Source organism: Echiichthys vipera (genome assembly GCF_963691815.1).
Source record: "Echiichthys vipera genome assembly, chromosome: 14".
NCBI lineage: Eukaryota > Metazoa > Chordata > Actinopteri > Perciformes > Trachinidae > Echiichthys > Echiichthys vipera.
Window position 1 is genome coordinate 26375218 of NC_139839.1, and position 25938 is coordinate 26401155.

Here is a 25938-nt window from a genome sequence, read left to right on the forward strand (position 1 = left end):
CTCTACTGAGTGCACTTTTCTAGTTGCATATTTAATTTGGTTCGATTAGCGTTCACACGGTACTTTGTCAAGCACACCAAACATTGAAAGCAGTTGAAATCAGCTCATCTATTGGACAGAATACCCAAGTGAAACGGCTGGCTTGAAAGTGAGTTGTTAAGCATTTCGTCCTTTGGTAAAAGGGTAAATGGACTTATATATGAAATATGACTCAATTAATTCAATTTTATTTGCAGTGCCAAATCATAAAAGTTATCTCAGGACCCTTAACATATAGAGTAGGTAAAGACCAAACTCTATGACTTATTTATGATTTACAGAGACCCAACAATTCCCCCTTGGGCAGCAATAAGTCGCACCATCTATGAGAAAACAATATTATTATAGTTTTATTAGTATAATATATGTACAGTCTTATTTCTAGTCTTCTGACCACTCAAGGTACTTTTACACTACTTGTCACATTCAGCCATTTTCACAGATGATACAGGCCCATCAGCTAATCTAATCATGGAGACCACATTCACACACCGATCCACACCACTGGGAGCATTTTAAGGTTCCGTGTCTTGCCCGAGGACATCTCGACATGCAGGGATCAAACCACTGATCTTCTGAATGAAGGATGACCCGCTCTACCTCTGAACCACAGTCGCCCCGTGTCAGCAACACTGGTATTGTTTTTACCTTGGTGTGTGTGTGTGTGTGTGTGTGTGTGTGTGTGTGTGTGTGTGTGTGTGTGTGTGTGTGTGTGTGTGTGTGTGTGTGTGTGTGTGTGTGTGTGTGTGTGTGTGTGTGTGTGTGTGTGTGTGTGTGTGTGTGTGTGTGAGTGAGAGTGTGGGTCATGGCAAAATGTGGTCCTGGAGACACCTACTGTGGCGAGAACTAACACGGAGGAGGTGTATTAGGAGTATTAGTCAGGTGTTTATGTGGGTGTGTCTGTGTGTGTCTGTCCGTCTGTCTGTCTGTCTGTGGACAGATTTTGTCATCCCAGAAGCATCCCGGCTGTGAAGCATCAAGCACCAGTTAGGAAACATGACAGGTGTGTAGTTGAGAACAAAATTTAGGCAGAATTCGGAAATGGGTGTGATTCCACCAAGGATGACGGTAGTAGGGGGTTGGAAATAGGCCACTTTAGGCCGCTGCCCTGTTTTGGCATTGTGGCTGGTGTGATCACGTTGCAAGATGTGTTTAAAAAATAAAATTACAATTTATTATTAAAATTTGTAGAATATAATTAGTTAATGTTGAAAATATGTCCACTATAATAATTTACAGTTTGACTAATAATTAACAAATAACATAATATACTGATTACACCAAAATTGGAGGTCAGGTGACTGCAGGACTAACGAGGGACAGGTGAAACCAATCAGGTCGGGACAGACAATCAAAACTGGCAGGAAAACACACAAAGGCAGCATAGGAAGTGAATGGAAACGGTTGTGTCTAAATGGTAACCCATTTGCGAAAACTCGTAAAAACTCTTGCAAGATTTGCCTTCCGATCACCTATTCCAACCTTCACCATTCAAGGTCAATGCCTAACCATAACCATCTAACCTAAACCATTCAAGGTCAATGCCTAACCATAACCATATAATGAGACTTCTTGGGTTATCTAGACACAACCATGTGAAACAAGAGAAGAGGTTAGTTACAAAATAAAACAGGAAGCACTTAACATGAATGAATAAATAAAACAAAGAAGAAAACCATAATCTAGGAGCAGGGTGGATTATGGTGGAAAATAATAGTCAACAAAGAAATTAAAAGCATGCAGGTCCACGTCTACAGCACACCTGTAGAGCTACATTGGCTCCCAATTCAACAATGTGGCCCATGGTTGAACTCATTAGCCACATCCTGATTTATGGTTTGTACGAGCTGGGTGCAAGAACGGTGTCCGAAAGTATTTTAATCACAAGATCCAACCTTTTAATATGTGGGATCCATGTTGGACTGAGCAAGGCTAGCTGTAAGCCCCTGTTTCCAGTCTTTATGCCAAGCTAGGCTAACCAAATCCTGATTCCAGCTCTGTACCAAACACATGAGATTGATATCCATCTTCTCACCTCACTCTCAAATAATCATAGTACCCAAACTTTCTGTATGCACTTTTCTTTCTTTGGGTGAAAAAATCAACGCTCTTTGATGTCAAACCGTGAAACTGTTTCTTACATAAATACATTATGTAAGAAGCAGTTATTTTATTTTTAAAATATGACTTAGTGTACAACATGTGTTAATTTTCTATATATGATATTTAACTACCTTAACATAAAGACAGAGAGAGAGAGAAATTTTTCATGAACAGAGAAATTTAAATAGACTATAGAGACTTCAGTAGAGTTGTTATCGTAGTAGTTTGAATTATTATTGGCCTCATCTCCTCTAAAACACAGTCAGTTAGTAAGATGATTAAATTCTTAGAAAATGTTTTAAATGTTTAGTTCAGTATAAGCACTTTCAAAAAAAGCCCTTTAAAGACTAAAGACTTTCAGGCAAATCTAGCTGTATATTATGTGCCACAACAGGATGGGAAGGAAATAAAATGGGAACTTGAGTTACTTACTGGTTAAATGGTGCTATGGAGAATGTGTAAATGTAAATGTGTACGATGGCCAATTAAAATGTTGTGATCCACAGTGTCAGAGGCAGCACTCAGTTCAGGGAGCAACACGAGCTCAGGACTCACCAGCATGTGCTGTTAAAACATGATTATTTGTAGCTCTTAAGTGAAATCCTTGCTGTTCCGTACCCAGAGGAGGCAAAGCAGATTAGAATTTTCAGAATTATTTTTGCCCATGCAAGGAGCTAATGACTAAACGCACCTTGTTACCTTGTTATAAACGCAATTAAATTTGACTACACAAGTCACCGTCTCCAACAGTGAGTCAAATTATGCGAACCCCCCCCCCCCCCCCCACACACACACACACACACACAAATAGCACTCTTATTTTAATAGAAGTCTGATCTGCCAGTGTTCCTGCCTCTACACAGTGCTCATATGGGGACTGTAGACTTTGAAAAGAGAAAAGCACATAGAATCAGCATCTCTGCCATTTTGTTCTTTAATTATTTTGCTCAGGAAGTCTGTGTGGGCTTTAATGTTTCTTTTCACTAATTGCTAGAATGCCAACTTTATGAGGAGATGTGTGGTTTCCTCTCTCCCTCTCTCTGTCTCTCTGCCTACTTTGTTATTAGCAGTGGAGTAAATGTGTGATAGGGTAATTAGCCTAATGAGTTGTGACATTTACTATAAAGATCCTTCTGGATTCTCTGCATCTTATTAAAATCCGGTGAGGCTTTTGTTTTTTAGCGCTGCTAATGTAACTTTAGCAGCTGATGGAAGCTGATTTGGCTCAGAAATGGAAACGTGCGCTTAATTGAAAGAGACATTTTAATAGTCCTACTGTTATTAACAGAAATGTCCTTGTGATGCTTAGAAAAAACTCGGGTAGAAGAGCTGTAAAAGAGCTTTACCAGAACACGCTGTTTTCAGGTCACGCTTCACGTCTGCCGTTTGTTCGAGTTAACTACTCACTTGCTTTACATCTAGAGAACTGAGGGGATCAATAATACCCAGTAAGACTAGTTTTACATAAGTCCTCATATGCAGTATTCCACTTGCTGTATACTTAAGTAATAAGTCATGGCAGGCAGTGGTATGCTGTGGATATATCACAGCTAAGGGGCGACATGAAGCAGAGGAATCACAACATATCAACATATCTCAGCCTGAGGTGAGCTCTTGCTTTTATAAAACGTTGATCAAGTATGGCAAATGGAAGTTTTAGACACATTCAAATTGAAATGGATTTGTATTATTGAATTATAATGTTCACAATAAAATAGGCTCTCCTGGGCAGATGGTCTGTCTCGTTGTGTTGTCAGGATATAGTGATAGTGGTATCAGCAAATTTCAGCAACACTTTTTTTCCCATCGCATCACAGAAGGTAACCAACAAGTGAAGTGAGTGTCCTGATACTAAATTAAGCTAAAACCAACTCATGTTTGGTATTAAGTCATGAGGAATACATCAGTAAGATGCTGAAAATTATGTTTGTCACTGTATGTCATTAAAGCAGCAACCTCTGGGCTGAACTGCAGTTCGTTGGACGGCCACTTGAGGCGTTCTCCAAGCGAATCAATCCCCATAGACCACAATGTTAAAATGCCCACTTTACAGCAGAAATAAACATGTTTACAGCCTGATACAAAAATGGTTTGGTCTCTTTAGTTTCCACTTTCATGATAACTGTACTGGGGTGCATTTCTATGTAACTCACCCGTTTACATCATGTATATTAAGGCTTAAAGCTGCTTCCTGTTACTATCTACACAAGATACAGTACTTTGGTATGAAAACCCACATTTTTAATTTAACCAAGAATCTGTTATCATAAATACATGTCTGGCAGTTGAAACAAACCAATCCACTTGCATGAATTGCAAGATGAACCTGTTCATCAAACATAATGAACTCTACTTGGCGCAAGAAACAGTTTTCGATGAAATGCAACAAATATAATTTGCTCCAGAAAGTGAAAGAAAACAGGATTTCGATTAGATTAATCCTGTGTTTTGACACTGGTGGAATCCTTTTACAAAGCTGCCAGTGTTGCAGTACAGCACCCTGTATGGTGCATATTATCATTCACTCCCCTCCATAGTGTGTCTTTGCTGAAAGCCTCTCCCATGCTGGTCAGCCTGCGTACTTTGCATTGAGACTGGATTTAAGGGTTTGTGTGTGTATTTGTGGGAAGGTTAACTTGCTGTCATGCTGACAGTCGCCAAACCCCAAGACACACAGGAATGTATCCATCCTGGGGTTTGTTTATGCTAGTATATGTACTTGTTATTAACGGCATAAAAGAAGCGAAGATTTGAAGACCTCTCATGTAGCACACAACAGGAGGGAGTGCGTTTAATTTGACACGTCCAAAGATGCCGTTGGCCACATTCGCGCTCGCCTGTGTGTTTGTCTGTCTCTGTAATGCACCAAAAAGTCTGTTTATCCTCACTGCCACAATGCATCAATGCATCCTCGACTACTGCGCTGCTCTTCCAGCAGCGCAAAGACTCTCGCTGTCTGACGGGCTTAAAAACAGGCTGTCTCCTCCATTTAGCAGGTCAGCGTGTGCTGGTGCTCAGTCGCTGCTGAATGCAGGAAACTGTGTCAAAGCTCAAGTGGTTTTATTGGGTGTTTCTTTTAGATTCCCAGTTTTATGAGTTTCCTCACTGCTTGGCTTTGGATGAGAAAGGAAGTCCACAATTCTTTCTCTTTATTTTTTACTTGAGCAATTTAGTAATCTGTGTTATCTTTTCTTGGCACAAGAGTGGCCTACAGCGAACACAGAGCAGAATAGAACACCATTTGCACTTCACAGCTGTCAAGTAATGCCCTCTGGAAACAGAGTCATTCAGACTGAAATGTTATCTCCATGTCTATGTTTCACCAATGAAAAGAACTTTTGCTAGATGCAGAATGTGTTTGACTGACTTTTCTGACGTTCACTACTGCAGGGGTGTGTGTGTACACACACAGCACACACAGTTTGCAGTTTATTAGATAAGCCTAAAACTAATTCAGTATGATTTTTATTTTTATTTTGCTTAGTTAGGACCTGCCACTTCTAAAACGTCTTTTATTTTAATTTTGTTTTTAAGTATTTATATTCCTATTAGTGCAATGGTGCATAGTCAAAGATGGTGACTATTTATACAGACAAAGGTGTAACAAAATATACAGAGAATTACACAAAAATGTTGTTCTTGTTAGTGGGAGAACTACATTTACATATTTTATATTTGTACTGAATGAATTTCTCTGCATGAAAGTGTGTTGTCTATTAATGTAACCCGAGGAATGTGCAGGTACTGTATGTCTTAGGAGGAGCATATGAGAGGAAGTCAAAAATAAAAAATTATATTAATGAGACTTAAAAAAGGGAAAAGAAAAAAGAGAAATGAAATAATGGTGGAAAAAAATACAATATAAGAAAGATAAGTAATAAAAACTGGCATCATTGGATTTGCAGGGGGTTCAGTGCCATGTGTGTCATAATGGCAAAATGTGGTCCTGGAGTTCCCTACTGTAGCAGGAACTACCACAGAGGAGGTTAGGAGTATTTTTTTTCCAGGTGTCTGTCTGTATTTATGTGGACAGAATCTGTCACCACGATAGCATCCTAGCTGTGCAAGATACAGTCGCAAATCTTTACAGTTTTGTAGTTGAGATCAAACTGAAGGTGGAATAAAGGAGTTTAAAGATGGATGTGGTCCGAGCAAGGTCACTAGACGTAGTGGAGTAGGGAGTCAAGGCTTATTGAAAGAGGCTGAGCCACGTCTCTTTGGGGTATGACACATGTAATGTGAGTGGAGCTGCGCTGTTGGAGGGTTACAGCAGTTGGCGCTATTAGTCATTTTCGCTTAGATGCTCTTTGATCATGCTCAGTCTGACAGAACTTTTTAGGAACGCTCAAATGGATGGCGGATTTACATATCTTTATTTTTCATATACAATATACTCCAACCCAAGGCCAACTGCAGGCGCCTCAGTGAAATAAATCAATCACCCCCATGTTCTATGATAGTGCGCCTGCTGTTGAGCCTTTCGGCAACTGCGGACCAGATGTTACTGAGCATGTGTTGTACCGCAATGATATGATACGATATGACACGATATGGTGCCGTGACTTCTCCTCGATTCCCCCTCCTTTTAGGACACACTTTATGCCCCTGGTCTGATTTGGTGTTGTGGCTACTGTGATACCATCGCAACATGGTCTCTACCTGTATTCCGTATATACACTAGTGTTCTGGTTTTGACTATTTGGGTGTTATTGCCTTGGGCCGCCCCAGACCTTTAGGAAGGAGCTGGTCTATTGTAAGTAAGTGTTTTTTTCTTTCTTTTTTTAGTTCTTCTGTTAATTGTCATACTGGCGTACTATACTCTCAGTTAGAAGAAAAATTACACTTCAGTCTCATGTCCCATCTGTGTGCATCTGTTGTTCACTTCAGCCAATTCCTCACAGGCAGACTCAGCCTGCATCGCGGCTCATGACTGGTGTTGGGAGAGATGTTGTACAAACCACAGAGTTGATGGAGCTTTTTGGTTCAGGAGGCCTCAGAGAAACAAAACCCCAAGTGAAGTTCATGACCAGACATGAGGATGAAAAGGGGAGTTTGAAAAGTAGCGGAAAGGAGACAGGATTTATTCAGATAGTGCCTGGGGTTCTTTGTGTGTGTGTGTTCACATGTGTACAGTATGTGTGTGTGGAGCTAGAGTTAACACACACACACACACACACACACACACACACACACACACAAACACACCCTTACACAGGGTGTGCTTCAGACATGTAGCCTGGGGAAACGGGGGCCTTGTCGGGAGCAAACACAGCAGGACTCCACCACAAACTGGCTTCTAATATGCGGGGGTACAGCAGGCCTGATTAGACTGGCAAACAGTGGGGAGCCGAGAGAGTGAGAGACCTCCATCTCTCTCTCTCTCCAGCTCACACACACACACACACACACACACACACACACACACACACACACACACACACACACACACACACACACACACATCCACATAAACACATACCTTCAAACCCCACACCCACCTCTTTCTGGACCCCCTTGGTGGCCCGCAAGATTATTGCAAAAACAGTCAAACATGACTTATTCCGTAGATGTCAATGCTGCTTTGATTTGAGCTTGTTTTCGTGCACAGCTCTGCAGCTGCAGGTTTAAACATTTTTATTGTTGGTAGAAACCGTATAACTCCAATTTTTGTGTCAAAGTGAAATAGTATTTCTTGTTGATTCAAAGTTTATTGACCTTGGAGACAGTAGTACAACAGTCTTCCTCAGCAGGAGCGTGGAGTGTTACTATAGGTATTGGAATGTGTCCGTGTTCAAATGTCCATTTTTCACAGCTGTCAGTCCTCAGGCTGAGCATTGTGTTGTTGTGCTGCTTCCATCTATTGAACAGTTTTTTTCCCAGAGTAACCAGGACTATTTGACAATGAAGAAATAATAGATGTGAATACATGTAGAATATAAGTTCAACCATTTCAGTAGAATTGTGAAGGTAAATAAGTGTGAATCTGAATGTGACAGCTCATATATACAGTAAACAGTGTACATATATATATATATATATATATATATATATATATATATATATATATATATATATATATATATATATATATGACCAGCTGAACCCAGGTTAATAGCACAGCATTAAGGTCTATCCTATCACTGTAAAAACAAGCTCTCAAAGTTCTGGACAGAAACAGTTTTACCACCATAGCAACATCCTGGACAAGCATAACTTGATTAGCTGGGAAAATCTTTTAAAACATGCTGATTCTTGTCTAATTTTTAAGATTATAAATGGCAAGGCTCCCCCACCACTCTGCACTTTCATAAAGCAGAAAAATTCAAACGGCAGAACCACAAGGTCTGCCCTAAGAGGGGATAGTGTAGTCCCTCTGAGGTCCAGTTCCTTTGGTAAACTGTGTTTCTCTGTGAGGTCCTCTAAACTTTGGAATACAATACCGATACAACTAAGTAACAGCACCCCCTATCATACATTCAACTGCAATTTTTAAAACTGGCTTTTAGGTAATCAAAAATGTGAACACTTTTATCTGTATAGTATTATCGTGTTTGATCTGATTGCATGGTTATTGTTGCTGTCCTGTCTAACCTATGGTGGTGGGTAAGGATGTTTGGTCATACATATATTTTAAGGAGTCAGTCTATTGATGACATGCTCTACTGTTGTTATCTGTTTTTGTGTGGGTTTTTTAGTTCACTTCATGTGTCTCTCCTCTGCTCTGTAGCACAACGACCACAAGGGGCACCGCAGCTTCCGTACATACGTGCCCGTTGATTTCACCACTCAGAGGATATTAATGATCGTGTACAGTTTCAACAACGGTGCTCATCAGCATTAATATAAGAGAAACACTGATGGAATGTAACTCGTTGAAATGTTTTAGACTGTTTAAAAAGGACATCAGGATTCAATTTTTATCCCAACCCATTTAAATCTTCACGCATTTAAATCAATTTTTAACTGTACCATGATGCACCTCTCCGGGAACCATCACTTTATCGTGGTGGAGAGGTTTGTGTGTCCCTGTGAACCTGAGGGCTGTGTTGTCTGGAGCCTAGTGCTCCTGGGAGGGTCTCCCATGGCAGAGTGGTCTCAGGCAAGGGGCCAAACTAAGAATGGTTCACAAAGACTCTATGGAAAAACAAGGAACAGACCCTGCCCGGAGGAAGCCCGGGGCCCCCGTCTGGAGCCAGGCCCCTACGGAGGGCTCGCCGGTGAGCGCCTGGTGGCCGGGTTTGCCACGGAGCCCAGTTCAGAGTGTTTGGCCTTTTTGGAGACCCTGAATGGAGTCCTGCATGGGGCTCCAGTAGGTTTCCCGGGCCACATTAACCAGCTCTAACTGGGGGGTCCTGAGGCGTTCCCAGGCCAGTGTGGAGCTATAATCTCTCCACCTAGTCCTGGGTCTTCCCCGAGGCCTCCTCCCAGCTGGACGTGCCTGGAACACCTCCCTAGGGAGGCGCCCAGGGTGCATCCTTACCAGATGATTCTGAACCACCTCAACTGGCTCCTTTCAACGCAAAGGAGCAGCGGCTCTACTCCGAGTTCCTCACAGACGCGGGTACAAGCGGCCGCAATGGATTTTCTCAGGATGGTGGCTGGAGTCTTTCTTAGAGATAGGGTGAGAAGTTCAGCCATCCGTGAGGAACTCAGAGATTGTTTTAGAAGAAGTTAATAACAGGAGTATTAAGTGACGTCATTTAATTGTAAATAAGTGCATTGGATCTCATTTATTTTAGCTTATTTCTTTTTCATCATGTTGCTGTCATCAGTTTGAACCTACAGTTTTGCATTTTAATATGTAAAAATGTCATTATACAATGACATACGTACAGTACAGTTTGTCAAAATGAACACATAGCCTAAATGAAACGATCAATTAGATTTTTTGGACTAAAATCAATCAATGAAAATAGTTATTACATTTACAAAGAATCCCTAGAATAAAAGTCCTCAGTGGCAGCCCTAAAGAGAAAAAAATGTTTTGTAGATTTTAATAAAGAGATCATATTACTCATTATTTGTCTTCAATGTCATTTTGTCAAAAAGAACCGAAAATGGTATTGTGAAGTCAGTATTGCGAATTGTATCGAATCCTGACTTCAGTGCATTGTAACATCCTTACCCATAACACAAAAATGCCTGTTCTCATTCTTAGGGTGTCTATGCAGCCATTTTGTCACAGCACTCAGCATTTGATGCAGATGCACAAGGCCCCCTTGAGTGATAGAGTAGCGGTATTTGAAGATTTGGTATGACGACGGGTTATTCACTCTCATCGGTCTCGAGCGCTACTAAATTTCAACTTTCCTTTAACGGCATGTTTTCGGCAAAATGTCAGTGGCAACCTCTTCCCTCTTCGGCCTGTGACTCACCGACCATAAAGCAGATGCCACCAGAGCTGCCACGATCATCACCCTCATGTTTAAGTCATCACGTTCCCCCGCTGGCCTCTGATTCTCCATTTTGGGCTTTTCGTTGGTGACCCAGCACGATGCAGTGCTGTAGGGTAGGGACCGTGCTGACTCCACTCACTGGCCCTCCTGTAAATCGCTCTTTTATGGCCCTTGTAATGATCCCCCAGCCGGCAATCTCAGCTCCGTCGCACTGCAGATAGAACCTGCCACTTCTGGCAGCCGATATGTGGGGGTGGGGGGTGGCGGTGGGGTTGGGGGGGCTAAGGATGGTGGCAGGAGGGAGTGGGAGACTAGAAAGCACACATAGCGTGACCATGCACTCACCCACACACATTATGTTCACGTTCATAAAAATGCATGCCTTTTCACACCCCATCTACCTAATCCCAACTTCCTGTGTAAAGGTCATTGAAAGCGCCAAAAGGTAGTGTTTTTTCCTCGCTCCAAGTTGGCAAGGTCCAACTGTGCACAGTGGACATCATGAAGGATAGACGTTTCCTTGTGCAAATGCTGATTTCCTTGATAGTTTTAGCCCTTTGCATAATTTATTCCAAATCTGGCACCAATGACAATTTAGAGCCTGCAATTCCCATAGAGCACAGATATTAAAGCTAATCTAAAAAAAAAACATTACATAACATCCATCCATCCATCCATCCATCCATCCATCTTCAGTCGCTTGTCCCTAACAGGGTTGTGGGGTGCTGGAGCCGATCCCAGCTGATATTGGGCGTGAGGCGGGGTACACCCTGGACAGGACGCCAGTCTATCACAGGGCACATAGAGACAAACAGAGACAGACAACCATTCTCACTCACATTCATACCTACGGGCAATACATGCATGTCTTTGGACTGTGGGAGGCACCTGGAGAAAACCCACTCAGACACGGGGAGAACATGCAAACTCCACACAGAAGGGCCCCAGCCCGGATTCAAACCAGGAACTTGCTGTGAGGTGACAGTGCTAACCACCACACCACCGTGCTTTCTATTACATAACATATCATGTCAAATTTTCTCAGCTAAAAAGCTTTCAAAAAAGTCGAGAACACCGTCAAAGATGTTTCTTCTTGCTTTCTCTGTGCATTTTGGCTGGTTAAGCAGGAAAATGGCAGGTTGAAAACATTTCTTTTAATATCTTTAATTATAGCACTTTTGTTTTAATGGCTCCACATAACATGTTTGAGAACTACTTGAAACATCTATAAATGAGCAAAGAAAGGAACTGAATTGCATTTATGCAAATTAGTCCACATCACGCTTTAACAAAGCTGTCGAGATAAAATTCTCATCTCACCATGTGCGTTAACACGTTGTTTACAGATTTCAATAGCATTTCAGCTCAACAAAGTCTGTTGAACAAATGTTCTTTCAGTGACTGTACTTTACTGTTTCTGAATGTTGATTAGACTCTGTGTCATTAAACAAGACATGCTTTATTGTTTCTGTTAGAGAACAGTAACAGCTGATAAATGAGAAGGCTCTCTTGGTATTGTTAGTTGTGAAAGCTAGAAGAAGTTGGTTGAATTAAGGGTGCATAATGTGAAAGGTAACTGAAAATTTTGCAATTTGGATTTAGTGGAGAGAGTTTTGCATTAACATACTAGACTGGAATTATAATAAAATACAAAGTTAAACATGGTTCCCTCTCAGATCTCAGATCACTTTAATGTTTCACATTTAATTACTATAAAAACAGAATATAAACCTTCAGTGCGGTTTTGATAATGAAATCATTCAGCCTCATATTCAGTTATAGAAAGGCAAAAAAGAAAATGCGGTACCATTCTTCAACTTTTGATATATTTTAGAGTGAGCCAAAGACATAGCATAATGTGGCAGCTGCCACCACAAAAACTATTGCTTTTAATTTTATAGAAAGATAGTTGTCATATTATTATGACTTTTTTTGTTGTTCTATTTCTTTTTTTACATGTTTTATTTTACATGGACCATGCATAATAAACATTCATTTGAATACTTGAAATCTCATGCATGATACAGCGATACAGACAGAAACTAATTTGCATCTCTAGTCCCTGGGAAGGTGAACAATAACACTAACAGCATATACATTACATACAACAATGGTTATAAATACTGATCAATATGTACATGCTTGACTAGTCAAAAACGGTTCATAAATTAAAATACTAGATACAGCAGATGATTACAGTTTAACAAGAAACATGGATTGATCTTGTTATATCACAAAACTCTTTGCATTAAACATAAAGTATCTTGTTAAAACAAGAAATGTTTCTCATAACATTGAAGATTAATTATGATATCCTGATCTCATAAGTACGAGAAAAGATCTTGTCATTACGAGATAAGGTGTCAATTTTTTTTTATGTGGTGAATGCAATATGCTTCCGTAGTTTTGTGCCTATACATGATTATTTTGTCTGGTGTCAAATTAGATTTGTAGTTGTCAATGACCAGGCTGAGAACCCATAGAGGTCCTCCTGAAAGGCCAGGTGACATTAGGGAAGGGACATCTTGTGTCATTCTAAGCTAAAATAATGCTTCACTCAAACCCTTAGACTGTAAAATATAATGAACATAGTTTTCGGGTCAGAAGAGTGAAGCCAATGTTGAAGTGCCTTTAACCTGCAATCTTTCTAATGTCCAGCATGGGGCGACTCCCCTGCTGGAAATAGTCTAATTATATAGAAGTCAATTGGGACATGAGCATACGTCTCACTTGATTTATTACCCCAGTAAACATTTTCCTAGTGAGTTTATGGTCTCAATCACTAGTTTCAAGTCTTTTTCAATACAGCAATTATTAAATTATGGTCCCATTTTGTGAAAAATAGATGATAAAGCAGGATATGTTTTAGGGGCAAGGCTACACAGCATGCAAGATAGAGGCTTTGCTATGCATATCCATGGCAATGTACATAAAAAAAGCTTGTTTTTGGGTTTTGTCCGTGTTTTTTTCACTGTGTTTTCACTTAATCACATTTGATTTCATTTTGGTTGGTCTTGATCAGCAGTCGGTTCATGTTGCTAACCAATCTAGCTAGCTAGCGATAGCATTAGCTGGTAACTTATGAGAAACTGCTGATTTTAAACTGGATCTGTGTTGCTGCAGTACATGCAGATGAACGGCAGCAGTGCCAGGAGCTCCCAGCTGGAAAAATCCACCGGATGACTTGCATCAGCCAGTTGAAAATATGTAAAAGTTTTCCTCTTTAACGTTTAGCCAGGTGCAGCGCCATTGAAACAGAGGCTACTTAGCACTTCTCCCCAGCTCCGCCCTCTTGTCCAAATATGTTAATTTATGCCAACAATATAACAAGATGGGAAAGCACAAATGCCAAACTTTAGGCTTCAAAACAGTAGTCCACAAAGCAATGGATAGCAGATGTAAGCTCCAATGTACGTTTTACTGATTTTGACAACACATAAAAGTTTTCTGGTTTTAACAAGATAGGATATGAGGAAGTTAACATGAAACATTTCTTATCAACAGACAATAATTTGGCACATTCTAGTGAAAAAAACAAAACGATTTTATAACATGAAAATGACTTTGTTAAAAAAAAGAACATCAAATATTTTTTGATTATGATTATATCTTTCTAGCAATATTTTAATTTGCAGTCATATAGACATTATTTGTGTGTATTATTATTTTCTGACAAACATTTAACATCTTCATAACAGTAAAAGTTTTTCTGTGGAATACTTTTATTTATTTTGAAATGTTAGACATTCCTCTATCATATTGCCTCCTTAATTCCTGCACTTGTTTTGTTTTTACATTAGCTATTGGTGTTTTTCTGTCATGTACAGACAGTAGTCTGAATTTACCAGCCAATAAAGATGTTGTGTACTCATGGCTCTACCCACAATGCCCCTAGGCCGACAAGCCTTGAAGTGCTACATCTTGTTGATAGCAGATATCTGTGAATAGCTGCGTTAGTGTATGTGATTCTGTCTGTGTGATTTTTTTATGAAGAAAGTCACGACTCCAAAAAGTGTAATTTTGTTGACACCACAGGCTGATGTCTTATTCTTCTCCTGTAGATATTAACATTCACAGACTAGGTTATATGACCACTACATTAGAAGAATTAACCACTAACTCAGACACTTGATGTGAGAGTCAACAACTTGTGAAGTCCCCGTCTGCAGTGATGAGTTACCCCCCCCCCCCCCCCCCCCAACACACACACACACACACACACACACAAACACACACATTAAACAGACATGGCAGAGGCTCTCCACTCTGCACGTGACCCTCCTGTTTAGTATTCCTGCCACGTCTGGCTGAGGGAGCGGCATTAAATTGGGATCAGGCAGATTAGAGTATAATATAGACGACTATTAAAGGCTGCAAATGAGAGCCATGGGTTAGAGCCTGAGCAGAGGCCCAGTCTGCCTCCATGTCGGTGCAGTCCCCTGCGATATTCACTCACCACACATACACTGGAGATCACAATTAGAGAACAAAGTATAAATACTTGATTTATTCTGAAATATTGTTTTTGTTTTATTGTTCAGAATTTGATAGAATATCCGCTGTCTATACCTCTGCTGTACTAGCATGTTTTTTTAATTTATTTTGTGAAAAAACAGTGCGCAAAATTAGAGAACAGTAACCATTGTGTCAGAAGAGAAGATTTCAACAATGTTTTCTTCTCTAGGATTCAAAAATGAACAGGAAGTGTAGAGGCCACAGCTTTGAATGACTTAAGCACATCTGTGCCCACAGGACATCACTAGTTACTCACACTGCTCTGGTGTGATCTTGGTCCATTCTGACTCAGTCTCATCCACAGTTCACTAACTGGAGGGGGTTCCTTAGACATTTGTTACGAAACACGTAAAACCCTGGGACCCAAACGCAGGACACAGCACAGAGTCAATTTAAAGTGATTTAATGTGCGATGTAAGTGCACAGTGCACTGGGAAAACGGAGAAGGTGCTGGTGAGTTCCGTGGTGAGCGGTGGTGCGCTCTCCAGAGAGTCCCCAGTGCAAATGAGGTCCACAATCCAGATGAGGCATCCCTACAAGTGGTTATGGCGTCCTCTGGGTGAACAAACAATTCTCCAACCCAGAAGCTGAGGTGACAGGAAACAAACATGTGGGTTGGCAGGGAGACAGGCAGGCAGGCAGGAATGAGTAGCAAACTCTGCAGCAAAAAAATGCAGGAACAGTTACAATCCATTCAGTCAACACAGAGAAAAACAGAGCACAAAGAGGAAGCCAGGTACGCAGCACACTCTTGCTGACAAAAAGGATCTGGCGACTATCAGGAGTGACATTAAGACCGGTCTTCTTATACAGGAGGAGGGTGATTAGTGGATTTTACATCGCACCTGGTGCAGCCTGCCGGAGATTACCACGCCCCCAGCTCACAGACACACACCGTTTACCGTCGGACTGGGAATGAGTAAACCCAAAGTGTCAAAAGAAGGATTTTGGAGGAGGAAGTATCAGAGTCCAGATCTAAACTCCATAGAGAATCTCTGGAAAATCCTTAGTGACAAAGTAATGTGTAAGAAACCCACTCCAGTTAGTGAACTGTGGAAGAGTCAGAATGGACCAAGATCAAACCAGAGCAGTGTCAGAAACTAGTGATGTCCTGTGGGTGCAGATGTGCTGAAGGCATTCAAAGCTGTGGCCTCTACACTTCCTGTTCATTTTTGAATCCTATAGAAAACATTGTTGAAATCTTCTCTTCTGACACAGTGGTTACTGTGCCTTACTATGCCTTGGCTATGTAAAAAACGTGCTAGTTCATTAGTGGTATAGCCACAGTTGGTATTCTATCAAATTCTGAACAGTAAAAAATAACAATATTTCAGAGTAAATCAAGTATTAATACTTTATTCTATAATTTTGATCTCCAGTGTACATACACACAAATACATATCCACCACAATGACACATAAAAATGAAGAAAAATATGACAATTATCATCAGGGAAACAACTACCAATCAGTGCAAAAATCTTTGAGATATATATATATATATATATATATATATATATATATATATAGTCTAGGGTTCATCTAGGGTTGATCAGTCTAGATTTAAAGTCCTGTTTTGGTGACAACCTCCTCCACAGTCACATAAGCCCCAACTTTATCACACCAGGGCAGGGCACTGCTGCTCTAGTTATATGTGGCTGTTTTTCTCCCTCTGTGCACAGCTACCCGGACAGGGTAGTACAATATGTTGAGAAATTATTCAGATACATACCTCATTGTAACAGAGAGCAATATGAGGTAGCACAGATTGCAAACCTGCAGAAACAACTGTAATAAAACTCAATGGCACACAGTGAAGCTGGCAGCAGTCACACACTACTAACAGAGTCTGTGTAGCGGGTAAAAAAAACTCTGCTCCGCGTACGTTGCGCTTCCATTCACCATGTAGTTTGGCTGTAATCTGCATCATTTCCTCCCTCCTGAATGCTCTACCCAGGCCTCACCCCTCATCTAAACCAAGTAGAGTATATCAGTAATTGAGAACGCAACTTACATGGACAATCTCCTGTTGTGGGCTGCATGTGTGAAAGATAGAACCTAGAAAATGTCCGGAGCGGATTCTTCTGACACTGCAAATTCTACAGAATTCACACCTGGAAATTAATTATTGTACAGGTGTGAAAGTGAGCCAAAACTAGACCTAGACATTCTAATATAGGCTGGATAGTACATAAGATTAGGCCTCCCCAAGGGTGCCTTGTGAGTCGGCACTAAACTCACCAGGTTAACCCATCTGCAGTGATATTAGACGCTCAGAGTAAGTGCTCCAAGATTAAGAGCACCAAAGGTAAGGAGGCAGGTTGGGGTGTTGGATGGGGAAAAATAAACACCAGAGACCCAGGAGGCCGCGGCTCGTGTCCCGTTCATGTCCCATGTGTCCTGTGTGTTAATCTAGTTAAACTACAAACACGCTTGTTTTAACCCGAACCACAATCTTTTTCAAACCCTATGAAAGGGGTTTTGTTGCCTAAAGCTGACCATGTATTTAGTGTGAATTCACAACGTTAACCATGTGTTTCCCCATGCTTAAAACAGCAACTCTAGTGGGGCGCCATGCATTTGACATGCAGGACAACCCAGAGCATTGACAAATGATGCTGGGTCCATTTTCAACCAAGTGATATTTCGGTTATGCTAGTATCGAAATGCACCTTGTTACAACAATGCACAGCTCCTCCCCTTACAGATCAGGGGCCTCATTTATAAAACTGTGCGTAGAATTGCCAAAAAACATTGCATTCACACAAAACCATGAATGTGCTGCGCAATTTTCTTTTTGGAAATTAATAAAACGCACATTTGGAAGCAATCTTTGGGGATGATTTCCGCCCCGTGCCATCCCACTTTTTCCATAAATGGCAAATGCTAAATAGCTCATGAATATGTGTGCTATCTTAATGAGGACGTTAGATTGACTGACGTGAGGAAAAGGCAGAAAAAGCAAAGGAGGAAATGGAGGTGCTGCACGGAGGTAGATCACAGGAAAAAAGTGTTGTTCGGAAGCCTAAGTAGAGGCATTTCACATAAATATAAACAGAGCGAGTGGCAACATAACCGCAGCTGTGAATCAAGTATATTTCTATATTAGTATAGCCTAGCCACAACTACAACTAGGCTTTATACAGTGTGAAATACATTTGCTGCCAGTTATTTAATAGTTAATGTGTGTGTTTTTTCTGCTGACTCAGCTGTATTTCATGGTGTTTCCATCGAGTGACGCTGATTCCAGAGTCGGAAAAACTTTAAACTCTACTCACGGGTCATAGTTGGCGTAGGAATATGCACGCTTCTCTGCAAATAATATTTCTATAAATACCAACGTTTGCCACCACACATTGTACCGCACATTTCTGCCAGTCTACGTAAGGTTTTTGTGCGCAGTAAGCTTTATGAATGAGGCCCCTGGTCAGGAGGGACATAAATGGGCTGAGAGCCGCACATCACTACACCAATGTTCACCTTTATATAGATTTTTCTACAAACTAAAACTGTGCAATCAGATACATTTGAAACATGCTACAATCACATTAAATTTCCACACATAGGCACTTTCATCTAGAATCAGAGTAGGAAAAGAAATGCTTGAGACATTAAATAATATGAAGAAACAGTCCTGGATATGCCTTTTCCTGAACTGTAATAATAATTACTTCTTCACTGCTTTTTGATGTTTTAAATGATAAAAACCGCTCTAGATGAACGTGGCTTCATTTTGTAGTAACCAGCTTACAGGAGTTATATAATATACTGCCAAGAGTTCTTATCATAGTTAATTTGCTGGGGACATATTTTGAGAAGTTTCCCCGGGTTTCCTCTGAGTCAAAGGTAACACAAAGGACAGCGTGTGAGAGGAGTGAAGAGGCAGAATGCAGAAAAAGAGTCTTGTTGGAATAAGAACAGACATCAAGACTCTAAAATATAGGTCTTTGGGGCAAAAATATTCATCTATTCTCAATCAGTCTCCTGTCTCAGTTTGTTCTGCCACCCGGGCCGTTAGGACAGCAGCTTTTTTTTCAAAGTGGAAATGCTCAATCATTTGGCATGTACTTCATACAGCAGCACAGTATGGACCATTGCACAGTGTATCTGGGGGATCTTATGTGAGTGACATTCCCTATAAAAGGCAGATGGTAACAATGTAGGTGACACAGTGAAGCCTAGCGCTGTCACTGGACCATATCCTATCCACTTAAAGGCCTTTTTTGATCTCTAGCAGAACCTTGTCCGTATGTTCAGCATGTCCTTTAGGGAATGTCATGGATCTGCCACACTATTAACAGTACAGTGAAGGAGGGAGAAGGGTTTTAGTGGGGCTCGTATAATGTCTTGATTTTTTTTCTTTTTTTCTATTTAGTCACTCTGTTCAGAATCTATTAATGTGTCTTTGCATAAGGTAAACCATAGACACCCAGGGCCCTTTTAGCCATGGTGACTTTTTCAGGTGAATAGAGATATGTGTAACACAATCTGTTTATATAAGAATATTATGTACAGACTAAGAGCAAGCTGGTTATTATTGTTAATTTTATTATTGTTATTATTTTGAAGCCCCTTCAGGGTGATTAAGCTGCATTACCATGTCTGGGCTCCATCTACAATGATGACCCACTTGCTCTACATTATCTTATTACTAGTGGTGGGGGACACGATTAAAAAAATGTATCTAATTAATTAGAGGCTTTGTAATAAATTAATCAAGATTAATCGCATATCAATATTTGACTTAAGAAGCAACATTTTTGAATTTAAATGGATTTTGGTATATGACTTAATTAATGAATACACACAAAAATGAGTTTAAACAACAAAATGTGTTTATTTTTATCACTTTTTGTAAACTTTTACGTCGGAAACATTTGTTTTGGTTCAAATATAACATAAATATAATCCCAATATTTTGTAACATAACCAGTTAAATAAATGTGAAGTATCAATAGGGAAAATCACTCTCAGTGTGTTGGCAAAGAGACCAGAGAATTAGACAGTGCTGTAACTATGAGAGCAGACAGTAATATCCCTATATCCCTGATGGACAGAGTGTTTCCAGCAGAGCTACTGAAAAGGTCAACATTTCCTAGCATGTTCATGTAGACTGTATCTGATAGTTACTGTCAAGGAGAATGTTGTTCATTGTAAGTAGCAGGCAATGTTTTATTTACATTATCCAGGTATACTTTCTGCCTGGCAACAAATTCCTGTCCACACCACCGGTGTGATCAAAAATATCTCCGTCCACATGAAACCACATAATCCGCCTCAAACAATGTCATGCACATGCCAAAGCAGGAGGTGGTGATAGCGCTCCTAACAGGAAGGCTATTTTAGCCAATCACAAGTCTGAAATTCCGACTGGAAATACAAAAATGGCGAACCGAGGCCGGGCAGATTGTTAGTTGTACGAGTCACACACAAAGTGCTGATAAGTTGTTAAATAGCACCAGTTTTTTGGCAAGGTCTTCCATAACAGCAACTCCATCAGCTGGTCACGTCTAGAGTGATCCACATGTCTCCATGGATACAACTGACCTTTAACTGTCGCACAGTGTGACGTCGAACAATGTCGACAAGAAATTGCGGTTTTCTTCAGTTTTCCTGTCCACACATGACTGCTGAAAACACAAAAGAACTCCTGTTTCAGGAGCCCACAACTGCAGTAACGTGTGGATGAAAGGCCAAACTGTGCAGAGAAACACATGGTTTCAAAACTACCGCGTTCTATGGACGGCCCCTTAGCTGATACATTATTGTACCTTGTTCCATTGCATACAATAAGCAAAACAGAACTATAATGTGGTTAATGTAATATACCAAGATAATCAACATTGCAGCATGTGCACTGGGAGGATGTGCGGGTGTCCTGTAAAAAAAACAGTAGTTGCAACACACAAATGCCCAATGCTCCTACAATGCATTAATAACATACTCATGAAACTTTTGGGACAAAGCTACAGTTATGTACTCATCATGCACCAACGTTTATTTCTAATACACAATCAATAATATACACATGCATTAAGCTGAAAGACAACATCTATACAAAGTGACATACACTTTGCTTTTCTCTATTTTTCCACAGACATCCATTATTTCCCCTGCTGGCGTTGTTGTTTGAGAAATGTGAGCAGGCCACACAAGGATCTGAATGCATCACGTCAGCCAGCTTTGATGTGGACATTGAAAATTTTGTGCATCAGCAGGAGCGAGAACACAAGCCCTTCTTCAGTGAAGATCCAGAGCTGGACAACTTGGTAAGCCAACTGCTGTGACATACAGAGTAATCATTGACACAACATAGGGGACCTGCTTGACTTAAATGAAGAATAAGAGAGTAAATATAATAAAGCTGTAGAAATGTCTGTTTGTCTGTTTATAGTATGTGCCTTCATCAGACTGGTACTCTTAATCATTCCCTCCTTTTTCCTGTAATCTTCCCCATCCTCCTCCTGCACTTCCCCTTTCACAACAGCTAGCAGTAATTACAAATTAAGAGGCGGCTGCTGATCATGTTCACTGAGAAAAGATGGGAAGGGGTTGAAGCCAGACAGACACAAAGAAAGAGACAAGAAGAAAAAGTGCACTCTTGCCATTACAGTACTTGGGACGGCAGGCCGACAAGTGCTGAACAGTCAATTAACCCTGCATCTGTGTGTTTTATGAGGCACTGGGTACGGGCATCCCTCCCAGAGGGCACTAACTCTTCCACGGGACAGTAATGTTACACTGGGCCTGACTGGCTGCCATGGGCAAAGAGTTACTGGTCCCTTGATTAAGTGAGCACACTTTAATTAGCTGATTTATCTCCTCCTTGGCCAAGCACTTTTCTGTCCATTCTGTTGACCTTGAGTGGTGACTTTGAGGGAGTGCACTACAGTGTGCTGCACAGAGATGAGAAAGGCCAAGCTGGTGATGATCAGATAACTGCTGAAGAGAAGAAAATACAGAATTATATGAACACTGTACATGAACAGAATGAGTCCTGTTTAAAATGTCACTACAAACAAAACCATTGATTCTAATCTTTTTCAAACAACATTTAAAATATGCCAGCTGTGAGGAAATACACCAAGGCCCAAGCAGTTTTCTAGCAACACAACTGCCATGAAATACTCTGCTAAATATTAGATTTGTCCATCAGTATCTAATTTGATAGAAGTTCCTTTGGCCACTGCTATTACATTCATAGAAATGATTTGAAAATGTCTGGCCAGAGCAATGGTTCCACTTTGGCGTAGGGAGAGTTTCCTCGACAGCTTCAGAACATCAGCCTGTAAAATCTACACTGAAACTTTCCTCTTCAGCCTTGAGACTTCATTTAGGCCAGGTTTCAGTGGGGATTCTTAAAGGGATACTTTCCTGATTTTATACTAGCTCTGTGTCACTGCAATGTGTGCAGATGAAAGGTGTTTGGCTTCCCTCCATGGTGGAAATCACTGTGGAGCATAGCATTGCCCACACTGCCATGACACAGAACTGGATTTAAAGCAAGATATCTCTTTAATGCCCAGTCATGGTCTGAATGCTGTTTTAAGGCCTTTGTTTACTTGTAAGTAACAGTGTGTTGAGGAAAATACTGAAAAACAAAACTTAGCAATTGGCATGGCAACAGTGACTTAAACTAATCAGCACAATATATTTAATCTATTTGGAGTCCTACAGGTTTAGAACATAGGATCTATAACAACAGGGGGTTGTCCAATAAATATTGCGACATTCTCAATAGGGTTGCCGACTATTTCTTGATAAATCTATCGACTATTTTATAGATTAATTGATTAATCTAAATGATTAATTTTCCTCCGAAAATTGAATTGATTGGTTTTATTTATGTACTTTTGTTTTGACAAAAGCAAAATGTAAACAAATGTTTACATATTAAAATGTAAAACTGTAGGTTCAAACCGAAAACAGCAACATAACAAAAAAAAGAAACAGGCTAAAATAACTAAAGAGGGTTTATTATCTAATTTAGTGAACCAAACCCAACCCATTCTATGACCACACCAAACTTTCCTCTCAAATGTAACAATGAAGAGTTTCTTTAAATGTTTAAGTTATTCATCAGTTACTTTCCAATATCCACATGAAACAATAATTGGTTATGGTGATTTTATTTTTATTTTTTGGCCGGTTAATTACAAGTAAAAGACTGACCACTGAAACATTGCATTGTTTGTGTTGAGTCAAATATGTAAATGTTAGCTTACTGCTAAACAGAAATTAGCTGATTTATAACCTTAGATTCATAAAGTGACACTTGTGATATTGCTTTTAAAAATAGCTATAGATGTTTTTGGAGTTTCAAGTTCATTCTTGACATTGAGAGCAGTATGTGCAACATAATATCTAACCTTAAAGGTACACTTAGTGTTTCATCTACATCTGCTAAAGAAGTGCCTGAGATGCAGTTGCAATTGCTCTGAAAAGGTAGTAAGTGTACATTTCAGCATATATTCATTTTTACTGTGAGCAATAAAATCTAACATGCCAATCTCTTCAAACCCCTATAACACAGATTCCATTCTATAGTAGAAAGAAAGGGGGTGGTTGCTGTAGTGACAAAGGGTTTGAAGATCCAAACCATAAATGTCATGTATACTGTAAGAAGAGGCTGTAAGAAGAGATAAAGATCCTTTCTGAATTCTATATGAGTTTGAACAAGAATTTTTGATTAAGCTAATTGAAAGACATAAAAAGACAAAACCTAAACATAATGCATTGAATCAACCTCATTTCATGTTATGTTGAAAATAAGCTGTTTTATTTGTTTAGATGTTGTAACCCAACTTACAAAAAGAGAAAGTGAAGAAGCTTTACGTTTGTCTTCTCAGCATTACATATTAGAGGCTCGATCTCTGGGAGAGTGAAGGATGAAAGGATTTCACACCCCTGTAAACTGCAATCTATATTCAGTGGAATAAATAATAAAAGTGGATGTCACTCCCTGCTCATTAATAAAAGAAAATGCTGCATGTCACTTCCTCTCGTTACATCTCACCCTTGAAAGACTGACTGTAACACCTCATCTCACTTGTTCCGGTTTATGTTACCAAATCTGGCCATTTGTGTTTGAGTACTTCAAGAACTGATGTGGATGATCATCTATCAGGCTGTACACACACATATAAGTATATACAGGTTAATTTTTCTCACTGGTTTTTTTTCACAAAATAATGTTTTTGTTGAAGTGCCTTGGTTATTTAAAAACATGCTTGTATAGCAGTGGGATAGACACAGTGGATATTCTATCACATTTTGAACAAAAAACAACAACAATGTTTAAGAATAAATCAAGCATTTGTCATTTTTTATTATTAATTTTGATCTCCACTGTATTTTAAGGGCTAAACTGCAGAAAATGTATTCAAAATGGTGTTTTAAACTAAAAACAATGATAACAGTGATTCAGTTTTGCAGTTTGTTGTGAAGGTGATCTGTTTATGCTTCATCTCTATCTCCTTCAGATGGTAAAGGCCATTCAGGTGTTGCGAATCCACCTATTAGAGTTAGAGAAGGTCAATGAGCTCTGTAAAGATTTCTGCAACCGTTACATCACCTGCCTCAAGACCAAGATGCACAGCGACAACCTCCTACGTAATGACCTTGGGGGACCTTATTCTCCGTCACACACCAGTCTCAACATGCAGCAGGTCAGTCTGGACTCTATGGATCTTACACTTCCTTGATGGTATCTCTCTCTGAGTAGCACTTCCAAAGAAAAACCTTGTCATTTATCACCAGGTAGATTTGGGGAGTTTTTCAGTCATAAACAGTTGAGCTATCTCTTTACATTTGCTCACTAGTGTCTCTCTGTGATCCCCCCAGGAACTAATTCAGACCTCCTCTCCATCCATGACCTCTGTCTCCAGCTCTGTTAACCCTTCAGGAATACTGGTGCCCGCCGGGGGTCTGCAACAGGGCAATGTCGCCATGACTACCATCAACTCTCAAGTGGTATCGGGTAAGTATGTGATTACACACACAAACACCAGGATCCTGACACATACACATACAATTTGTGATTGTATGTTTAGTGCAATGTCACATTTAAATCCTGGGGTAGAGATAACTTGAGGTATTGAATATTTATTAGGGATGCTCGATATTGGCTTTTCTGCTGATATCAGATATTCCGATATTGTCCAACCCTTAATTTTCGATACCGATATCACCCGATACCGATATATGCAGCCTTTTTACACCAACATCACATATCACCTATTATGGAATTAACACATTATGCCTAATTTTATTGTGATGCCCCACTGGATGCATACATAAATGCAACACGGCTTTTCAAATGTAAACAGTCTGTACAAAATAAGTTATTGAAAAAAGTGCCATTCATTTATTTGTTTGTGTTTTTAGAGAGAATATTTTGCCTCAAACAACACTACAGACATTATCAAAACCAGGAAGATGCATAGCTTCAGTCCAGAGTAGTAAACAAACATAGTTTTCTTTTTCCAGACTGAGTAACGACTGAACCGTAACAGTCAAGCTCAACATGCTAACCTGTATTGGATCTAATGGATACAGCACCAGAAATTAGCTTCTCGACGTGACTGTAAACAATGCTGTACAATTCGGGTCAGCACTGGTCTGAGAAATACTTGCGACTGGGCGTTATACAGACATAACGGGGCTCGAGGAACTCCACACGTTTGGTGAATCCGGCATCCTGAACGATAGAAAAAGTTTGTTTCTCGGTGTCGGCTTCTTTTCATCACTTTGCTGCACAGATGTAGCGAATAACTCCGCATGAATCTTCTTGAGGTGGGTGATCAAATGTGATGTATTAAAGGAAGACGCCTTGTTTCCTCCTCTCATAACTAACGCCTTGAAGTCATTGCATAGCGCACACTTAC

At 40.1% G+C, this 25938-nt stretch overlaps 1 protein-coding gene across 1 annotated transcript in view; it reads left to right on the forward strand.

Annotated features, from left to right (window-relative positions):
- pknox2 (pbx/knotted 1 homeobox 2) overlaps positions 1 to 25938 on the forward strand; it is a 101381-nt gene that overhangs the window by 59575 nt on the left and 15868 nt on the right. The window contains exons 4-6 of the mRNA XM_083926635.1: positions 21150 to 21321; positions 24535 to 24720; positions 24896 to 25031. Coding sequence (XP_083782761.1) covers positions 21150 to 21321; positions 24535 to 24720; positions 24896 to 25031 — 494 coding nt within the window. The remainder of the gene's footprint in view (positions 1 to 21149; positions 21322 to 24534; positions 24721 to 24895; positions 25032 to 25938) is intronic.